The sequence below is a fragment of the Trichomycterus rosablanca genome, chromosome 1 (genome assembly GCF_030014385.1).
Source record: "Trichomycterus rosablanca isolate fTriRos1 chromosome 1, fTriRos1.hap1, whole genome shotgun sequence".
Taxonomy (NCBI): domain Eukaryota; kingdom Metazoa; phylum Chordata; class Actinopteri; order Siluriformes; family Trichomycteridae; genus Trichomycterus; species Trichomycterus rosablanca.
In genome coordinates, this window is record NC_085988.1 from 76,248,453 (window position 1) to 76,269,079 (window position 20,627).

At 39.0% G+C, this 20,627-nt stretch overlaps 2 protein-coding genes across 2 annotated transcripts in view; one reads left to right on the forward strand and one right to left on the reverse strand.

The window, feature by feature from the left end:
• The window catches only part of kiaa0930, a 64,301-nt gene that overhangs the window by 21,521 nt on the left and 22,153 nt on the right, over positions 1-20,627 (forward strand). Inside the window, exon 2 of the mRNA XM_062996445.1 lies at positions 7,263-7,411. Coding sequence (XP_062852515.1) covers positions 7,263-7,411 — 149 coding nt within the window. The remainder of the gene's footprint in view (positions 1-7,262; positions 7,412-20,627) is intronic.
• On the reverse strand, positions 7,835-19,029 carry LOC134315667 (microfibril-associated glycoprotein 4-like). Its single transcript, XM_062996446.1, has 5 exons — positions 18,962-19,029; positions 18,594-18,782; positions 12,984-13,080; positions 10,176-10,358; positions 7,835-8,818 (listed from the first exon to the last, which is right to left on the reverse strand). The coding sequence occupies exons 1-5, from the start codon at positions 18,962-18,964 to the stop codon at positions 8,571-8,573; spliced, it is 720 nt and encodes a 239-aa protein (XP_062852516.1). The 5' UTR covers positions 18,965-19,029; the 3' UTR covers positions 7,835-8,570.

Below are 20,627 nucleotides of genomic sequence, written 5' to 3' on the forward strand. Positions count from 1 at the left end.
AAACATTTGGCAGTTGGACTGTTTTTGAAGTCAGGGTCACTCTATACCACTTCCAGCCCAAATTATAGACTTACTCACTTTCTAAGCCGCATATCACAGTTAGGGTCGTGGGTGTGCTGGAGCCTATCCCAGCTCTGGCCAGGGTACCAGTCCATCACAGGGTAGACATACACACAAACACATTCACACTTTAATATTGCTCTTAGATGTGTGTGGGTGTGTGTGTTAGTGTCTCCAATTAACCTGACTGCATGTCTTTGGATTGTGGGTGGAAACCAGGGCCCCCGGAGGAAACCCACACGGACACAAGGAGAACATGCAAACTTCACACAGACTGCTTTACCTGAGAATTGAGCCCACGGGCTTGCTTTATTTAGTATAGAGAAAAAACCCTTGGTGTAACTTTGGGGTTCTGTAAATTAGTGTTACACACATAGGCGTGGTACTATGAACTTTGAGATTCAAATGATGCATCATTGTGGAACTTAAGGACAGATACTTAAAGGTTATCATGACTTACAGCAGCCAAGCCCCCTTCCCTACCCTTAAGACGGGCTTACACAGATGTGTAATGAAGACAAATGCAACACCTTTATTAGCCAGGTAAAAAGGTAATCTTTCTGGTAAACATACCACAACTTGTTGTGACATCTTAAGCAGCCACAACTGCATCCAGATGCTTTTGAAGCATTAGAAGAATTCTGGTCCACTCTCTCTTTTGCAAAATTGTAGAATGTATCCACATTACAGCACAGCCACAGCATCACAATGAGGTTCAAGTCAGGACTAGGCCACTCTGAAACCTTAATTTCATTTCTTTAGAACCATTAGGTGATGGAACTCTCTTGTACACAGATTGCTGTCTTGCTGGATTACCCGACTGAACTTGAGCTTCAGATCACACACTGATCAGACATTCTCTGTCAGGATTTCCTGGTAGTGGACAAACGTCATGGTTCTGTTAATTACGACCAGTCACACAGGCTTTTAAGCAGCAAAGCCTTCCCAAAGCATCAAACTGTTATTCCCATGCTATGCAGCCACTGTTGGGCCCTTAAGCAAGGCCCTTAACCCTGTCTGCTCTAAGGGTGCTGTACAGTGTACAGAGTTCGGAGGTATTCTCCACCTAGAGGTGATGACGCCTGCACAGAGATGGGGAATAATGACGATCAGTGCATGGCCATAGCAAAGCTATAAAGTCACTCAAAATTTGCAATGCTTCTTTTTTAGAATTAGTAGGGCAGTGATAGCTCAGTGGTAAAGGTACTGGACTAGTAATCAGAAGGTTGCGGTTCAAGCCCCACCACTGCCAAGTTGCCACTGTTGGGCCTCTGAGCAAGGCCCTTAACCCTCAACTGCTCAAAATCGTGTTCAGTCATAATTGTCACTTTGGATAAAAGCATCTACTAAATGCTTTAAATGTAAATGTAGTAGGGTTTTTTAAGTCATATTGTGTATCAGAGGCTTAAAACACAACTTTTCTCCCACTTTAGCACATCCAATTTCTACCCATCAATCATCCTCTCACTAATGCTGGTCCCTGCTCCTGATTGGGGTGGACGAGGCTGCTCCACGCCCCCTCTGACACGTGCACAGCAATCGAACATCTTATCACTTACACTTGACGAGTGCAGTGCGGTACAGCGCTGTGCACGGAGGGCCACACCCTCTACCGCACTCCTTTCCCATCTCCGTGCAGGCGCCACCAACCAGCCAGCAAAGGTCGTAATCGCACTATCCCCATCCGGCTTAGTCCCGCCCGTTATCTGAACAACAGGTCAATTGTTGTTCATGTAGCTGCTCAGCCTTAGCCGGCAAGGCAGAGCCAAGATTCGATGCGATGTATTCGAGATCTCAGCTCTGGTGAACAGCGTGTGTTTTACCGTTGTGCCACCTGAGCGGCAAAAACACAACTTTTATATGTAATACCTATCCTGTTATCCACAGTGCCAAGGGAAATGCTAAAATATCATTTGTCACTCACATAGCTGTACTGTATGTGTGCAAACGCTTGGCCTACATTTACCCAAATCAAGGTCACCCCATTTAGTCTGTCTGTAATTTATTCAGAGGTTGTCTCATTTCCTGTTCCCATATACACAGCAACACCGTCGTCCTTTTACTGAGGCATGAGGAAGTATTGATTCTCTGCTCTGCAGTTGTTGCTGGCTAAATATGCAAAACTGCCACGTCGGAGCCGCTCGTATATTCTCGTTCTTTTTATTTAGACAGACCTTTCAAATGAGTTCATATTTCCTGAGCATGGTTTGATCTTTTAGCTTGTACCAAAAGCTGCCACTGTTCCTTAAGCTCACGTCCTAAATCCTGTAAATAATTCATGTGTGATATCAAAGCGAAGCATTGAATATATTTCATTACTCTAACCGACTTCAGCATGTCCTTTGGAAAGTTAACACTGTGAGAAATACATCACTGATGTGTTGACTTTCTACCCAGGATGCTTTTTTTCCTAGAGGTGGCAGAACTGGCATCTGGAAATAACCTTCTCCAAAGGGGGTTTGATGTGTAGTTCATCAACAGTGCATGCCAGTCTCTCTCACATCTCTGTGAACTCCCATAGTTGATCCTGTGTTAAACAGTATAGAACTATGATGGAAATTAGGTACGGCTGCACGGTTTAGAGAAAATATGGTTTGAATTTTATGAGCAATTTCACAGATATTGATTATTGTTTATTTATTAAATTATTACTTCAGTAAAAATATGTCTCTGTATTTCATCACTCGTTTAAGGTTTTTTTGGGCCTCTTTTCCCCTCCCTTCCTCGAATTTTACAATGGTTTTGCAATGGTTCTGTAGCTTTTTTTTAATTTATGTGTGCCTTATTGACTTTGTGGGGCAGCAAGGTGGCACAGTGGGTAACACTGTCGCCCAGGGATGGGAACTCGAGTTTCAAATTACTCGGACTCGACTCATGACTCGTAAACAAACGAGTCCCTAGCGTCAGCATGTGTTAACATTAGTTAAGTGTGACATAATATATACAGTGTATCACAAAAGTGAGTACACCCCTCACATTTCTGCAGATATTTAAGTATATCTTTTCATGGGACAACACTGACAAAATGACACTTTGACACAATGAAAAGTAGTCTGTGTGCAGCTTATATAACAGTGTAAATTTATTCTTCCCTCAAAATAACTTAATATACAGCCATTAATGTCTAAACCACCGGCAACAAAAGTGAGTACACCCCTTAGTGAAAGTTCCTGAAGTGTCAATATTTTGTGTGGCCACCATTATTTCCCAGAACTGCCTTAACTCTCCTTGGCATGGAGTTTACCAGAGCTTCACAGGTTGCCACTGGAATGCTTTTCCATGACGACATCACGGAGCTGGCAGATATTCGAGACTTTGCGCTCCTCCACCTTTCGCTTGAGGATGCCCCAAAGATGTTCTATTGGGTTTAGGTCTGGAGACATGCTTGGCGTGACCATCACCTTTACCCTCAGCCTCTTCAATAAAGCAGTGGTCGTCTTAGAGGTGTGTTTGGGGTCATTATCATGCTGGAACACTGCCCTGCGACCCAGTTTCCGGAGGGAGGGGATCATGCTCTGCTTCAGTATTTCACAGTACATATTGGAGTTCATGTGTCCCTCAATGAAATGTAACTCCCCAACACCTGCTGCACTCATGCAGCCCCAGACCATGGCATTCCCACCACCATGCTTGACTGTAGGCATGACACACTTATCTTTGTACTCCTCACCTGATTGCCGCCACACATGCTTGAGACCATCTGAACCAAACAAATTAATCTTGGTCTCATCAGACCATAGGACATGGTTCCAGTAATCCATGTCCTTTGTTGACATGTCTTCAGCAAACTGTTTGTGGGCTTTCTTGTGTAGAGACTTCAGAAGAGGCTTCCTTCTGGGGTGACAGCCATGCAGACCAATTTGATGTAGTGTGCGGCGTATGGTCTGAGCACTGACAGTGTGACCCCCCACCTTTTCAATCTCTGCAGCAATGCTGACAGCACTCCTGCGCCTATCTTTCAAAGACAGCAGTTGGATGTGACGCTGAGCACGTGCACTCAGCTTCTTTGGACGACCAACGCGAGGTCTGTTCTGAGTGGACCCTGCTCTTTTAAAATGCTGGATGATCTTGGCCACTGTGCTGCAGCTCAGTTTCAGGGTGTTGGCAATCTTCTTGTAGCCTTGGCCATCTTCATGTAGTGCAACAATTCGTCTTTTAAGATCCTTAGAGAGTTCTTTGCCATGAGGTGCCATGTTGGAACTTTCAGTGACCAGTATGAGAGAGTGTGAGAGCTGTACTACTAAATTGAACACACCTGCTCCCTATGCACACCTGAGACCTAGTAACACTAACGAGTCACATGACATTTTGGAGGGAAAATGACAAGCAGTGCTCAATTTGGACATTTAGGGGTGTAGTCTCTTACGGGTGTACTCACTTTTGTTGCCGGTGGTTTAGACATTAATGGCTGTATATTGAGTTATTTTGAGGGAAGAATAAATTTACACTGTTATATAAGCTGCACACAGACTACTTTTCATTGTGTCAAAGTGTCATTTTGTCAGTGTTGTCCCATGAAAAGATATACTTAAATATCTGCAGAAATATGAGCGGTGTACTCACTTTTGTGATACACTGTATATATATTATTATTATTATAAATGTTCTGCTCTCTAATAATGCTCCAGCCGTCTTAACCCGCAACGCACGCAATGGTTAAATGTTACAGCCAGCTTCTGACGTCGTGATGAAGCGTCACTCCCTACACAGTTTGAAGTTCACTTTATTTGAACATTTTTGTTACCTTTGGATTGGAATCTCACTTAAAATAGTGGAATACACTATGTAGTGCACTTCACAACTGGGGTGAATAGAACGCTCTTACAGAATTGGCGCTAATGGTTGAAAGACTGCTTTCTGAACCAGTCAGACCTTCTGATTTTAATTTTTAGTAAGAAATGCTGTTATTTGTATTTATTCAGTTTCACAACCGGGAAAAGTTTGTAGTGTTTTAATTATAAGCACATTTACAAAATAACGGATTCTGTTCCTAATGGGACACACGCTTATAAATTTCACAGCATCTGGAAGAACATAAGCTAAGGTAAGCAGTGGTTATATACAGTATATATACTGTATATTTTTTGCTGTGTTTTGGATTTTGGCCACTGTGCTTTGATTTATTGCACGCTTTTGTTATAAAGATTGGCTTTATGGAGAGGTCAACCAAGTATTCACATTTAAGTTCATTATTATTGGTATATTTTACTGACATACTTTAACAGAAAATGTGGTTGCCTGTTGTCAGTCTGCCCATGATCCAAATGCCAAAAATATGTGTATACTTCTCTTTTCAGATTCACTCCCACTGGACAAAATCTTTGTTCTTCTGCTAATTTCCTGAAATTGCTTCCTGTTTTCTCATTAAATGAAGGCAGCCAGTTACTGGTAACAGAGTAATCTTTAAACACAAACGTCCCTAATATTTATGATATTTTTGTGTAAAAGAGGTGAAGGACTGTGTTGCATACAGAGAAATGGTTTTGACTGATGCTTTATTAGATATGTGTCATTTTTGTCTCTTTCTAGGCCCAGAACTGGCTTAGTAGCCTCCATTAAAATCTATTACATCATCTCACATGGATTCATACTGAGTGTAAAAGTGTGATTATTATCAGCAAAGTCAGCTGGTTACATAAATGACCTTTAAATGAAAAGAATAAAGTTCTGGGATGAGGTGCAGCCCAAAAATTTCCCTTTTTCTAGCCATGCAGCCACTGTTGGGCCCTTGGCCCAGCAGTTCAGTGCCTCTTGATCCAGAGGCACCATACAATGGCTGACCCTGCACTCTGACCCCAGCTTCCAAACAAGCTTCCAACATTTCATTTTACTGTACATGTGTATATGCATATATGACAAAGGCATTCCATCTGGTATACACCAATCAGCCATAACATTAAAACCACCTCCTTGTTTCTACATTCACTGTCCATTTTTATCAGCTCCACTTACCACATAGGAGCACTTTGTAGTTTTACAATTACTAACTGTAGTCCATCTGTTTCTCTGCATGTTTTGTTAGCCCCCTTTCATGCTGTTCTTCAATGGTCAGGACTCTCCCAGGACCACCACAGAGTAGGTATTATTTGGGTGGTGGATGATTCTCAGCACTGCAGTGACACTGACATGGTGGTGGTGTGTTAGTGTGTGTTGTGCTGGTATGAGTGGATAAGACAGCAATGCTGTTGGAGTTTTTAAACACCTCACTGTCACTGCTGGACTGAGAATAGTCCACCAACCAAAAATATCCAGCCAACAGCGCCCTGTGTGCAGCGCCCTGTGACCACTAATGAAGGTCTAGAAGATGACCAATGCAAACAGCAGCAATAGATGAGCGATCGTCTCTGACTTTACATCTGCAAGGTTGACCAACTAGGTAGGAGTGTCTAATGGAGTGGACAGTGAGTGGACACGGTATTTAAAAAAAAACTCCAGCAGGGCTGCTGTGTCTAATCCACTCATACCAGAACAACACACACTAACACACCACCACCATGTCAGTGTCACTGCAGGGCTGAGAATGATCCACCACCCAAAAAATACCTGCTCTCTGGTGGTCCTGTGGGGGTCCTGACCATTGAAGGTGGTGGTTTTAATGTTATGGCTGATCAGTGTATATTATTATTATTGAGAGTTTTATAAAATAGTTCATTTTTCTACTGGCCTTTTTTAGCACTTCAGAACCCCTAGATTCACAAAGGTATTAATAGAAAACATGTAAAATTCATTTAAAAAAGACATAGTTAACCAATACCACAACCAGTGACCAAATTTGCAAAAACCTTGACAGAGAGCCACTGTTCCCAGTAACACTGGTTATAGTCAAAATAATTAGGTCTAAAGAATTAGGAGGCTCTGCCACAAAGTTAAATAGAATTATATAATTTTCTACACAAGTTAATGATTTAAGTTGCTGTATCTATGGTTTTGACTTAACAGATTGTTGAAAAAAAAAAAAAAATGAAAAAAGAACTACAGTTAATGACGTTGAAGTTTAAGTTAATGAAGTTTTTATTTGTAAAAAAAAAAGTATGTTTCATTTAGTTGCTAAAAAAGAACAGTTGCAGAAAGTATTAAAATCTGAAGATTGAAGCATATGAACATTTTTGAGTCCATTGTACAGATGGCTGATTTAATTTTTGCATTTATCAGCAAGATGCAATTTTGTAGCCTTGTGTTTAAACCTGACTTTTTTTTTTCAGGGTGTTTTAAGGATGACCGGATTGTTTTCTGGACATGGATGTTCTCCACATACTTCATGGAGAAACTGTCATCTCGTGAGGACGACATGCTCTTCTACGTTCGACGGAAACTCTCTTATGTTAGTGCAGACAACACAGAAGGAAAGAAGGTAAAAATAAAACTCCTTTCTGGTCTTTACTGCTTAATTAAACATTAGTGACTAGGGATGTAACGATGCACCACAAGACAGTTAAAAATCACATTCACATGTGTAACGACTCAAATCAGTTTACATGTATAATGAATCGATATTCACTTTAAACAGCAGAGGGCACTGGTGCTATTCACCTTCCTGGTTGACATCACTACAGGGTTGCCAGGTTTGGAATTTTTCAGCCAAATGTATTTATGTGAGGTTACTTTTTTTATTTATATTATTCATTTATTTATTTATTGTGGGATTTGTTTAAAATTTCATTTCAGTTTTTTTTTACACTAAAAGAGAAATGTGCAGCATTGTTTTGCATAGTTTGTACCAACCTCAGAAATAAAAGGGCATTCATTATTTAGATAAATAAAAGATGAGCACAAATACAGTATTTTATTTTATTTTTTAAAAGAGAAATAATAAAAGGAAACTTTGTCCTAATTTGTCTTCAATTTCATTTTGTTTAAAAAATCAGGAAAAAATCATATCGTGAACCCAGTATCGTGAATCGCATCACATCGTAGGTAGAGTGTATCGTTACATCCCTATTAGTGACATAAAATATGTGTCTAATTTAATTAGGGAAAAATGTTGAACCTAATAAACTGTGATTCTGATTCATTATCTTAGTAACTGATTTTTATTCATTTATTTTGTTGTTGATGGAAACACTAAAATGAATTTGGTCAGCTTCTTTAATTAGAATAAAAAATGAGAGTATGGAATGAAAGAGATATAATAGTGTAATTTAGGTTTTCATTACTGCCACAGCTTCTTTCCACTGTATATACAGGGGTTGTGTCTGTAACCATTTGTAAAGCTAAGAATCTTCGAATGATAAGTAGTGCTGCATTTTGGAAGTTGCAGTCAATTTTTCATATTCACTAACACTGCTCCAATATGAAAATGCTGGGCTATACTGTATGTACACCATATGGCCAAAAGTATGCAGACACCACTTGAAAAAAAAAGCTTTTAATTACTTACTAGTACACTTATTGAAAGTATTACTTTAGGAAGGTATCATTAGGATCAGATATGGTCCCTCACTACCTTTAGTAAATATAATAGTCAAGGTGTCTTGGACAGCATTTTTACAATTTTATGACATTCTTAGTGGTCAGGTCAAATGAACCGGCCTCATCATCATAGTGATGCTTTTTACTGAAATAAAGCCTTTCCAGGACCTCCAGTTGACACCAAGCTGTGAGTCTTTTCCCCATGTGTAGAGTCCATTGGTATTAGATAAGTAGCAGGAGTTGTACCAGTACGCTCCAGCAAATAAAACGGCACAGTTGCCCTCATTCAAATCCTGGTCTCTGTCAAAGGTTGAGAACTTTGATTCATTGTGGTAGGATAAGGAGTCTCCTGTATACACATGAAATCAAATTAAATCATGTATTAATCATCGGTTTATAATTAACACCTATCAAGTGCTCATTTAGTTAATGCTATTATTAAACGGTTAAATAAAACACAATAAAAATGTAACATATAATTTGTAATTTTTTTTTTCATATTTTGTTTTACTAACTGATTTCATTTCCTCATGCAGACAATGCCAGAATAAGAACCTGACACAACACAAAACAAAAGATTTAAATAATTATTATTTAAGGTTTTGCACACGCTATACCACCTGTGCGAAGAAGTTAATGCCTCCTACTCATAGTTATTGGTGTAACACATTTATCAGCAATCACATAGCCATGAAGGAATTTTGATCCACTCCTCTTTGCAACTGAAGGCTTTTTGAGCATGAACTACTCATTTATAGTCCAGCCTCAGCATTAGAATAGGAATTAACTTAAAACTTAGACTTAGGCCACTCTAAAACCTACATTTTGATTTCTCTAAGCCATTAGGAGGTAGACTTGCTCCTGTGCTTTGGATCGTTGTCTTGTTGCATTACACAGTTGTGCTTCAGAGCTTCGGACCATGGAATGACTGTATTTACTCTATAATCTCTGTTAGGATTTTCTGGAAGAGAGCATAATTTAGGGTTTCATTAACTATGGCTAGTTGCCGCTCAGGTGGCGCAGCGGTAAAGTACGCTAGCTCACCAGAGTTGGGGTTTCGAATACATCGTATCGAATCTCAGCTCTGCCTTTCTGACTGGGCTGGGCGGCAGCATGAACAACGATTGGCTGTTGTTCAGGGTTAGAGGGTATAAGAAGTCGGATCATAGGTCCTCATAACTGGTACACGGTGCCCGTCAAGTGTATGAACTCGACTCGTGCAGGTGAAAAATGCACTATCTGTACTGACTGTACGTGCCGGAGGGGCATGTCAGTTGAGAGGCGTCCTCAGTCAGCGGTGAGGGGTCGAATCAGTATAGAGGACGCATCCAGGGTAATTGGACACGACTAGACTGGGGGATAAAAATTGGGGAAAAAATATTTAAAAAAAAAAAAAAAACTATGGCTAGTTGTTCATGCCCTGAAGTAGCAAAGCATTCTCGCATTACCCCACAACCACAATGTTCATATAATGTTTTCTTGCATATATCCCATGGATACCATTTTGCCCAGTTTTTAAATAGTATATTTCTAAATTTGATTCACTACTTTCTTTTTTCTTCAACAATACATTGTGAAAAATAGAATTACGGGAATGGAATTAATACCTTTTAATGACATTGTAAATGATTGGTTTATCTGATTAAGTCTAGCTGTAGGTTTACTTAATAAACTAGGAGCAAAACTGGACAATCCTGAATACATACCTGCACCACCATCTTGAAAACCAGACACCGCCAATCTGTAGCCGTCCAGTTCTGCATTAACAGCCATTGGAGAAATGCTGAAGGATGTGTATTTGGCATAGACCTTATTTCCATCAAAGTCCTCCACATCTACTCTTAGCTCATAGTTCTTCTTCAGGGTGAGATGATGAATAGTCTCCAGTCCTGTAATCAAACAGCAAGATAAAATAAATAGAAAAGAATTTGTTTTATCGATCCATTTGCTCTGTAGCTTATGGATTCATGATGTGTAACTGATTAAAGTTTGTTTGTTTGTTTATTAGGATTTTAACGTCATGTTTTACACTTTGGTTACATTTATGACAGTGCTACCCACTGAGCCACTCTGCTGCCCAACTGATTAAAGTAGTGTGAAAAGCTACAAATGTAAAATATGCATTTGACTGTGGTGCATCCTTTTTAGATTAAGTATGGAGTGAACAATGATAAATAGTACCCTTGATTCAAAAGTCTGACACAGTGATGAAAAAATTGCAGGTATACATGATAATTAAAAAAAAACAACAATTGAATTTTAATCAAAAGACTGATGATGTGTCCCAAACTGTCATACTGATTAGCATACTAATTAACATGGCATACTAATTAGTATGTCAACATAAGAACACCACTGATGATCTACCACATTTAGTGCCATTAAGTGCAAAGTTTATTTCTCTCTGCTCATTTGCAGTCCTAGATTTTAACAAGAAAGGTTTTTACCTAACAGTTTGTTAAGAAAAAACACTTTTTAATCATTTATAACCCCAGTTCCAAAAAAGTTGGTACAAATATAAAAAAACAACAGAAAGCAATGCTTTGTACATTGTCTTTTACAGGTATTTGACTAAAAGGAGCACAAAGAAGAGCTAACTTGACAGTTTAAGGGAGTTTTATAAGGGAGGTAATGCTGGCATGAATGGGTATTGATAGGGATGTAATGATGCACCATAAGACAGTTAATAATCGATTCACATGTGTAATGATTCAAATCGGTTTACATGTATAATGAATCGATATTCACTTTAAACAGCAGAGGGCGCTGGCGCTATTCACCTCGCCTGGTTGATGTCACTACAGGGTTGCCAGGTTCAGAATTTTCCAGCCAAATTTATTTATGTGACAATACTTTTTTACTGGAGTGCTGGAGTATGTCAGTTGAGAGGCGTCCTCAGTCAGCGGTCAAGGGTCGAATCAGTATAGAGGACGCATTCAGGGTAAATGGACATGACTACATTAGGGGAGAAAAATTGTGTGTGTGGGGGGGGGGGGGGGGGGAGGGGGGGGAATAGAAAATAAAAAAAAAAAATAAAAAAAAAGCACTAAATATTGTGATTACTGCCCAAAAAGTGTTTTATAGTTTGAACAAAAATATCATCTCCCAAAGTCCAATCACGCATAATGATAAGCCCACATGCCATAAATCAGAGCCATTATGGTTCTTTCAGTCAACCTAATAGATAAAATAAGGACAAAGATGGTTAGAAAAAAAGCCTGTCCAAGGTTAAGTGCCATAAATGTGGAGTCATTTATCTGAACCCTTTGACACTAATATTTAGTATTACTTTAATATAAATAAAATGGCTTTTGTTATAGTGCCAGCAGAACATTTTGCCGAACTTCTGCAGGATTAATCACAATAAAAACATACATTGTTTCTCTGGGTTGTTTCATTGCAGACCAATATAATATTTAATCTATTTAAAGATGAACAGTAGTACAGGTAGCAGAAAATAATGTATGGCGGTTGTAGTTGTATAAAATAAATGATGGTACAACAGCTTTGAAAAAGTTCATATGTTTTGCCTCTAAAGTTTTATAAAGAAAAAGTTGGAGACCCATATCTGCACTAAGCAGTGTCCAAATAATTAATGCTAAAGCACTACTTGGGTGGTACATATTTTATAAGCACAATAGCAAACCAGACAATTAGAATTCAAAGCTGTCTTAAAATGTTTTAGTTGCTTTTTATCACATTTCCATCATTGTTGCTGTTGGGTATATCCCTTAATCGGGCGGCACGGTGGCTAAGTGGGTAGCGCTGTCGCCTTACAGCAAGAATGTCCTGGGTTCGATCCCCAGGTGGGGCGGTCCGGGTCCTTTCTGTGTGGCGTTTGCATGTTCTCTCCGTGTCCGTGTGGGTTTCCTCCGGGTGCTCCGGTTTCCTCCCACAGTCCAAAGACATGCAAGTGAGGTGAATTGGAGACACTAAATAAGACTGTGTTCGATATAACGATGCACCACAAGACAGTTAATAACTGATTAAAAAATTCCACGATTTAAATCGATTTGACAAGTAAAATGAATCGATATTCACTTTAAACAGCAGAGGGCACTGGCGCTATTCACCTCTCCTGGTTGACATCACTGACGCTATACGCCTGGTTGCCAGATTTGGGGGGTTTCAGCCAAATTGGGCTTAATTCAAAGTTGTTTTGCATAGTTTGTACCTACCTCAGAAATGAAAGGGCATTCATTTTTTAGATAAATAAAAGATAAGCACAAATAAAGTATTTTATTTTCTTTTTTTAAGAGAAATAATAAAAGGAAACTTTATATTTACATAATTTGTCTTCAATTTCAGTTTAAAAAATCGGGAAAGAATTGTATCGTGAACCCAGTATCGTGAATCGCATTGCATCGTGGGTAGAGTGTATCGTTACATCCCTACTTGTGAACTGATAAACCTTGTACTACCGTTCCTGTCATGAATGTTTTTTTTTTTATTAGGATTTTAACATCATGTTTTACACTTTGGTTACAAACAAATATCACTTAATCCTAACTTACCCAGCCAGTATTCTCCAGCTGCATGCCCAAAGCCATTCTTGTACTGATCCCATCCTCTGAAGAAGTTCACTGTGCCATCCATTCTTCTCTGAAACACCTGATCAAATCAAAATCACATCTTTTATAAGAATAATTAGGAAGTAAAACACTGTACTGTTATTGTTCCTATTGTTTTGCATCTTTGTTGCATAGCTTAGATTTAAAAACTGTGGCACAGCTGGTAGAGTGACTGACGCACAACTGCATGGGTCATGAAGACGTCATCTCTGGTTAGTCTATCAATCATAACTTGTTTTTCATAATCTTTCTGTGTCTGGTGGGTTTTACACCAGGTACTCTTCCACCCACGAAAAACATGCAGGAAGTGAATTTGCTACTTTAAATTGGCTTTAGATGTGACTAAATTCACTACCTCGTTTTTCAAAAATCACAGATTTCACAGATTTTTACAGGAAAGTGCCACATTTCACAACAGTCATTAAATAAACTACATGGTTAACTTAATGGTTGATTGTAAATCCAGCAACGGTCTCAAAAATTCTCGTCTGTGCTTTGACACCAACCCCCACGCCACACCAATATCCACAGAATTGGTTGGGAGTTTTCCAAACTCAGTTACCTGAGTCGTGTTTGTGCTGCTGTACACAGACATTTTGACTAACCAACATCTTGGACCTTTTGACTAACTGACTGCTAACTGAATTGCCGTAGGATTGGTAGAACTGCCGCATAGTGCGAATTAACCAATAAACATGAGGCACTTCAAAGCTTTGTAAATGAAAATTTTTAAATCAGAATCAGATTTATTTGGCAAGTATGTGGATACACACAAGGAATTTGTTTCCGGCTGATGGTATCTCTCTAGTATAAATACAGTATACAAGCAATGTACAAGTTGCAGACAGTGCACAAGAAAATTAAACATGAAACATAAAAATATACAAACTATAAGACTATATACAGGCAATATATAGAAAATGTATGGACGTGTGCATATATGTATGTATAGTATTCAGTGACCAATGTATGTATGTACATATAAGTAAGTAAGTAAGTAAGTAAAGTTTATTTATATAGCGCTTTTCTAGGACCAAGCCACAAAGTGCTTTACAATGCGGTCAAGTATAATACAATAAAAACACAAAAATTAATAATCATAAAAGCTACACAGTGACATAAAAACATTAATACAATAGCACAAATAAAATTTTTAAATGCACTTTAACTACACATACATACATATATATACACACATATACATACACAAACACTTTACCAAAGAACGTCAGCCCCATTGCTTAAGATCACTACTCTGAAATGCTAATGAATAAAAATGTGTCTTAAGACATTTCTTGAAGGTTAATGTAGACTCAGAGAGTCTGATATCGAGTGGGAGACTATTCCATAATTTAGGAGCCTGGACAGAAAAAGCACAGTCCCCTTTCCGCCTCTGTTTGGTACGGGGCACAACCAGAAGCTCTTTATTAGATGACCTCAAAGACCTACAACTTTTGTGAGGAACCAGCAATTCACAAATATAATCAGGTGCTTCCCCATGTAGAGCCTTAAAGGTAAGAACTAAAATTTTAAAATCTATCCTAAATTTTACTGGCAACCACTGAAGTGAGGCCAGCACTGGACTGATGTGGTCTCTACGTCTAGTTTTTGTTAAAAGCCGAGCAGCTGCATTCTGAACCATCTGGAGTCTTGACACAGCTCCTTGACTGAGGCAAGTATACAAAGCATTGCAGTAATCCAGTCGAGATGAAATAAAAGCATGGATGATTTTCTCCAAGTCTTGAAAAGACAAAACCTGTCTAAGCTTTGCAATATTTCTTAGCTGAAGGAAGCAAGACTGAACAAGCTTATTTATATGGCCAGAAAATTGCAAGTGAGAATCAAACACAACACCCAAATTTTTTGGGGAAGTGTTAATTCTTGAAACGAGAGAACCAAGGGCCATCTCCAAATCTCTGGGTATGTTGTCTAGACCAACAACTAGAACTTCGGTTTTGTCCTCATTTAATTTAAGAAAATTATAATTCATCCAATTCTTGATAGCTGCAATGCACTCAGTTAGATTGCCTAATCCACTGAATTCATTTCGTTTAACAGAGAGGTACAGTTGCATATCGTCTGCATAAAAATGAAAAGAAATATTAAAACGTCTAATTAAATTACCCAGGGGGAGCATATATAATAAGAATAAAACAGGGCCAAGAATAGAACCCTGAGGTACCCCACAGGTAAAATCAGCCTTCAAGGACATCTTATCTCCAATGGAAACAGAAAATTTCCTATTGGATAAAAATGACCGAAACCAATCCAGTGCTGATCCTGATATGCCAATCCATTCACTGAGCCTGTTTATTAGGATATCATGATCTACTGTATCAAAGGCTGCACTAAGATCAAGTAAAACCAACACTGTTATTTCCCCTGAATCTGAGTGCATTAAAATATCATTTAAGATTCTCACCAGTGCAGTTTCTGTGCTGTGCTTTTTTCGAAAACCAGACTGAAATTTTTCAAAGACATTATTTTCTTCCAGTGCGTGCAGAAGTTGATCAGACACAACCTTCTCCAAGATTTTTGATAGAAAAGGAAGTTTTGAAATGGGTCTAAAGCTAGCACAATCATTTGGGTCAAGGCCTGGCTTCTTCAAAAGAGGCTGTACACTTGCCACTTTAAAACAGGTTGGTACAATGCCCGAACTAAGAGAAAGGTTCACAATGGCTAGCAAAAGAGGACCCACTGATTTCAAAACTTTTTTAAGAAAGTTAGGAGGAATCACATCAAATGAACTAGAAGATGGTTGCAGGTACTGCACGATTCCCATTAGCTCATCCATAGAAATAGGGGTAAAACAATTTAAAATATCACTGTTATAGCTGACAGGACAAATTTCCACACAATCCGAAGGAGGAAAAATATTGGCTCTAATTTCAGTGATTCTGTTTAAAAAGTACTCTAAAAACTGTTCACATCCAATGTCTGAATCTTGCCTGTTCAACTCAACACCATTAATGAGAGAATCAATGGTAGAAAACAGGAACCTTGGCCTATGCCTATTAACAGTAATTAAGTTATTAAAATATGCAGCTCTTGCATCCTTAACTTTACTGTTGTACACCACCATCAAATCCCTCATATACAGGTAGTGCACCTGAAGCTGGGACTGTTTCCATTTACGCTCCGCCTGTCTACGTTTCCTTTTGAGATCCAGAATTTCACTGTTTAACCAAGGAGATAGAGTTGTTAATTTAGATCTGGTCTTAAATGGAGCTACCTCATCTAAAACTGTTAAACATAAATCATTAAAAGAATCAGCCATAACAGTAAGATCTGCAGACTGCAATAATGGTGCAGATAAATCATTAAATATAGCTGAAAATTTTGCCGCTGTGTCTTCATTAAAAAGCCGAGAGCATCTAATGTGTTTGGAATTTGCAGCTTTAGACTGAAAGATAGACTCAAAACAAATGCATTTGTGGTCAGAAATTCCCAAATCTTCCGACCACAGAGAATTTAGACTAAGCCCTAAAGTAAAAACCAAATCCAAAGTATGTCCACGAACATGGGTTGGGCCTGACACATGTTGCACAAAATTAAAAGATTCAGCAGTATCTAAGAATTCTTTGGACCATCCACTTGCACTGTCATCTACATGCATGTTAAAATCCCCTAACAATAAAATCTTATCAAAGTCAAGTACAATGGATGACAACAATTCCGAGAATTCTAAAAGAAAATATGCATTTGTCTTAGGTGGCCGATAAATTACAACACAAAGCACTGGGTTATCACTTAAAACTTTAAAAGCCAGCAGTTCAAAACTTTCAAATACCCCCAAAGACACAGGAGAACAATTTAAACTGTTTTTAAAAACAGCAGCAAGTCCACCCCCACGCCCAGTTAATCTTGGGCAATTAAAGCATCTATAATCTGGTGGGCACAGTTCGGAGAGTTGACTGCTCTCACCAGGCTTCATCCACGTCTCTACTATAAACATAAAATCAAGATCCTTAGAAGAAATAAAATCATTCAGCATAAAAGTTTTGTTTGAAATTGAACGGGCATTTATAAGTGCCATCTGTACAATAGAGCGATACTCCAGTTCCGACGGAGACGCACAGTATATTTTCTGCAAATTACTGCCTATCACACCTCTGGCTCTGAAAGCAGGCTTCACTGAAGGGATGCATTGAAGTGAGTCTGACTGTACCGCTCCCTCTCTTCTACGGCGAAGTGGGCGTACCCGGACAGGCCAGCTGAGCGCCGATGTGTCAGGCTGAACACACCTGAGATGAATAGGTCTGAAATTCAATGAGTAATTGCGGACAAGATCATGTGCAGAATTCACTCCGCGTTTCCCATCCCACTCCGTGGACAGCGTTGTCATGGAGACGACGCCGCTACTAGTGTGCAAGGCAGCAGTGCTCTGATGACGTGTTTGCTGAGCGACAGTGCGCACGGCTGACCAGAAGGACGGAATAGCGTTACCGTTTCGAAAATAAACAAGCTTTCTCCGTGAGCCCCTGTGAATATAACGAGGCCGGCGAAAGAGTCCAAGCTGTTTGATGACCAGAACGCACGATGGAGTAGTGCAATTGTTGAACTTCATCAGCTGGTCAACGGAATAGTTCAACATTGTGCCGATCCAAGGAACAAACTCATCCACCGTTCACCACCAGCCGCAGACGTCACGCAATGCACAGCAGAAAGAACAAAAGTATCAAAGAACAAATGAAAGTATCAAAAGTGACATAAAAAGAAATAGAGCCACAGGGTGTGTAAAAAGATGAAAACGAAAAACGATAATAAAACAATAAAATACGACAAAATACGGCAACGGCAGCGGCAGCCAAATGCGCCAGCGTCCACCATCACCATGACAACCCAAGAGACGTGTATATAAGCAGAGGTACACAATATATGGTAACGTACCGATGGCAATATACAGTAATATATAGATAATGTAAGCTAGCAGCATGTGGAATATTTAAAAAAATAATAGTAAAGTACACAGCTGTAGGATGAGTACTACAATATTTAGTCAATTGGTAGCAGGTGAATATTGTCACACTCAAGTCTGTATTGTCTGTCATTTATTTATTTAGGAGGGAGATGGCCTGTGGGAAGAAACTGCTCTTGAATCTGAAAGTTTTAGTGTGGATGGTGTGCCACACTGTATAGCGCCTGCCGGAGGGGAGGGGTTGAATGAAGCTATGGCCAGGGTGTGAAGAGTCAGTAATAATTTTCTCTGCCAGTTTCTTGGTTCTTGAAGAATACAAGTCCAGGAGGGAGGGCAGAGGAGCACCAGAGGTTCTCCTCGCTGAAAACTAAACACCTCGCTAATTGCTAAACACAAACCTTAAATTTAGAATTTTACAGCAAATTGCATATTTTACAGGAAACAACAAATTTTATGGTGCATGACACCATTCTTACGGTCATGAAATAGGTAGGGCCTTACTTTTGATGCCCTGTCCAAGGTGTACACTCTTCCTGATTCCCGTGTGTAGAAGTGGCACTGGAACCCTAATATACAAATATGTGCAATAAAATACATACTTATCCAAAAAGTAGGCAAAATAAGTAGGCACTTACAGTCCATTTCCCGCCATCAGTGTACATGTCACAGTACACGTAGCGGCCAGAGGTGGGACCTGCAGTGTAGATCATGTACACTCCATTTGTGTAAGTACTGTCGTTATAAATATCCGCACAATCCAAAGGCTGGAACATCAGACTTTTTGACTGGACTGCCACACTCATCCATAAAATCCATAAGAAAATCTAATTGAACAAATAATCCACAAATTAATACAAGTTTAATAGATTATTTTTATCAACATATCCTTCTATCATTCATGAAAACAAAGTTCATTCAAACAGAAATATCAGTCAGCCCATGAGTACATAGTACCATTTTTAGTTTACTTATTTTACACTTATTAATATGTTTTAAATCTTACCATCTTACAGGGGTTCTTAAAATCTCTTGTGAATGGTGAAAATCTGCAGAGGTTAAGCAGTGGCTTATCAGGACAGTATGTGGTAACATTACCTCTGCTCAGGCACTATTTACTTATATGGGCCAGCAGTTGTGCAACTTTTGTTTTTCCCTTTTTACCATGATTGGGAATTCCAACCATACTGAATTAGTCATACTGTATCTGTAAACACAATTTTATGACTGATAAAAGTATACACATTAAACTATTAGATGGGTAACTAAACATAAATAAATACATTTCTAAAAAAATAGTTACACTTTTCAGGGTACAAATTTATACATAGCAACCTAGATTATAAATTTGCTGATGTGTAAAGTAGGGCTGGGCTAAAAAACTCATATCTCTACATGCTTTTGAGAAGTGGCGAGATACGATATAATGTAAACTTAAAGTACAATGGCAGGCCACTGCCCATATTTTACCTTATATTGTTTATAAGTTCTCTTAAAAACACAAAACATTGTAGTTCTGATAAATTCTGACTAATTACAGTGTTTATATTTTGTACTATTACAAGACTCTGTTTGTATTCATATTTATATTAAACAAACCAGCAGAATCTCACAATCACATTTATGCTGTCTGTTTTACTTTAAATAAATGAGCATCAAAAAATCCCGAAAACGTTTAATATTTTATAATGCTTTGCTATCATTGCAAAATAAAAATGCACGGTAAACAGCAGCACTGCGACCCAGATCAACCACACAGCAGTATAAAATCATAACCGCAGCTTACCTTGGAGGCTGTCTTGTATATTTCCAGAATATTTCCAGAATATAAAAATCCATATTTAACTGTTTATCCACCTAACTAATGAAAACCGTCGATAATTTAACTTAATTTTTTCTCTCGGCTGTCGAGGTTGAAAGCTGAAACTGGTAATTCGTTCACTTATCTGTCAATTATACAACAACCAGTGAAGAGAGAGATTCTACCCAAAATCTAAATTTGAAAGTTCTGATTGGTTTATACATCTGAATCTCTTGAACCGGAGTTGTTTTGCACACAGAGTGAGCAAAACGATTAAATCTTTACTATAGATAAGGGCACAGCTCTTTAATGCTCATACACGAAGGAAAGCGTTCCGCGTAGCGCTTTTGTGTTTTAAACGTTCTCAAAAGGTAACCTGTGTATTCTATGCATACTCGAAATATATTGAATATGGTCATTTATATTTACGATATACCGCGGGTATATCGGTGGCTCAGTGGGTAGCACTGTCACCTCACAGCGAGAAGGTCCTGGGTTTGATCCCCAGGTGGGGCGGTCCGGGTCCTTTCTGTGTGGAGTTTGAATGTTTCCCCGTGTCCGCGTGGGTTTACTCCGGGTGCTCCGGTTTCCTCCCACAGTCCAAAGACATGCAAGTGAAGTGAATTGGAGACACTAAATTGTCCATGACTGTGTTTGATATAACCTTGTGAACTGATGAATCTTGTGTAATGAGTAACTACCGTTCTTGTCATGAATGTAACCAAAGTGTAAAACATGACGTTAAAATCCTAATAAATAAACAAACAAATGATATACCGCCCAGCTTTAGTGTAAAGTAGGTGCTCAGATGGCACAGCCCACCACTATGCTATCAGCCAGCCAGGCGGGCATCTACACAGACAGCTATGTC

Coding starts and splice junctions, on each gene's coding strand:
- LOC134315667 (XM_062996446.1), bottom strand. Junction 13,081..18,593: donor CTGATGGCGGGAAATGGACT/GTAAGTGCCTAC, acceptor TGATTTGATCAG/GTGTTTCAGAGAAGAATGGA. Junction 8,819..10,175: donor TTTTCAAGATGGTGGTGCAG/GTATGTATTCAG, acceptor ATGTGTATACAG/GAGACTCCTTATCCTACCAC.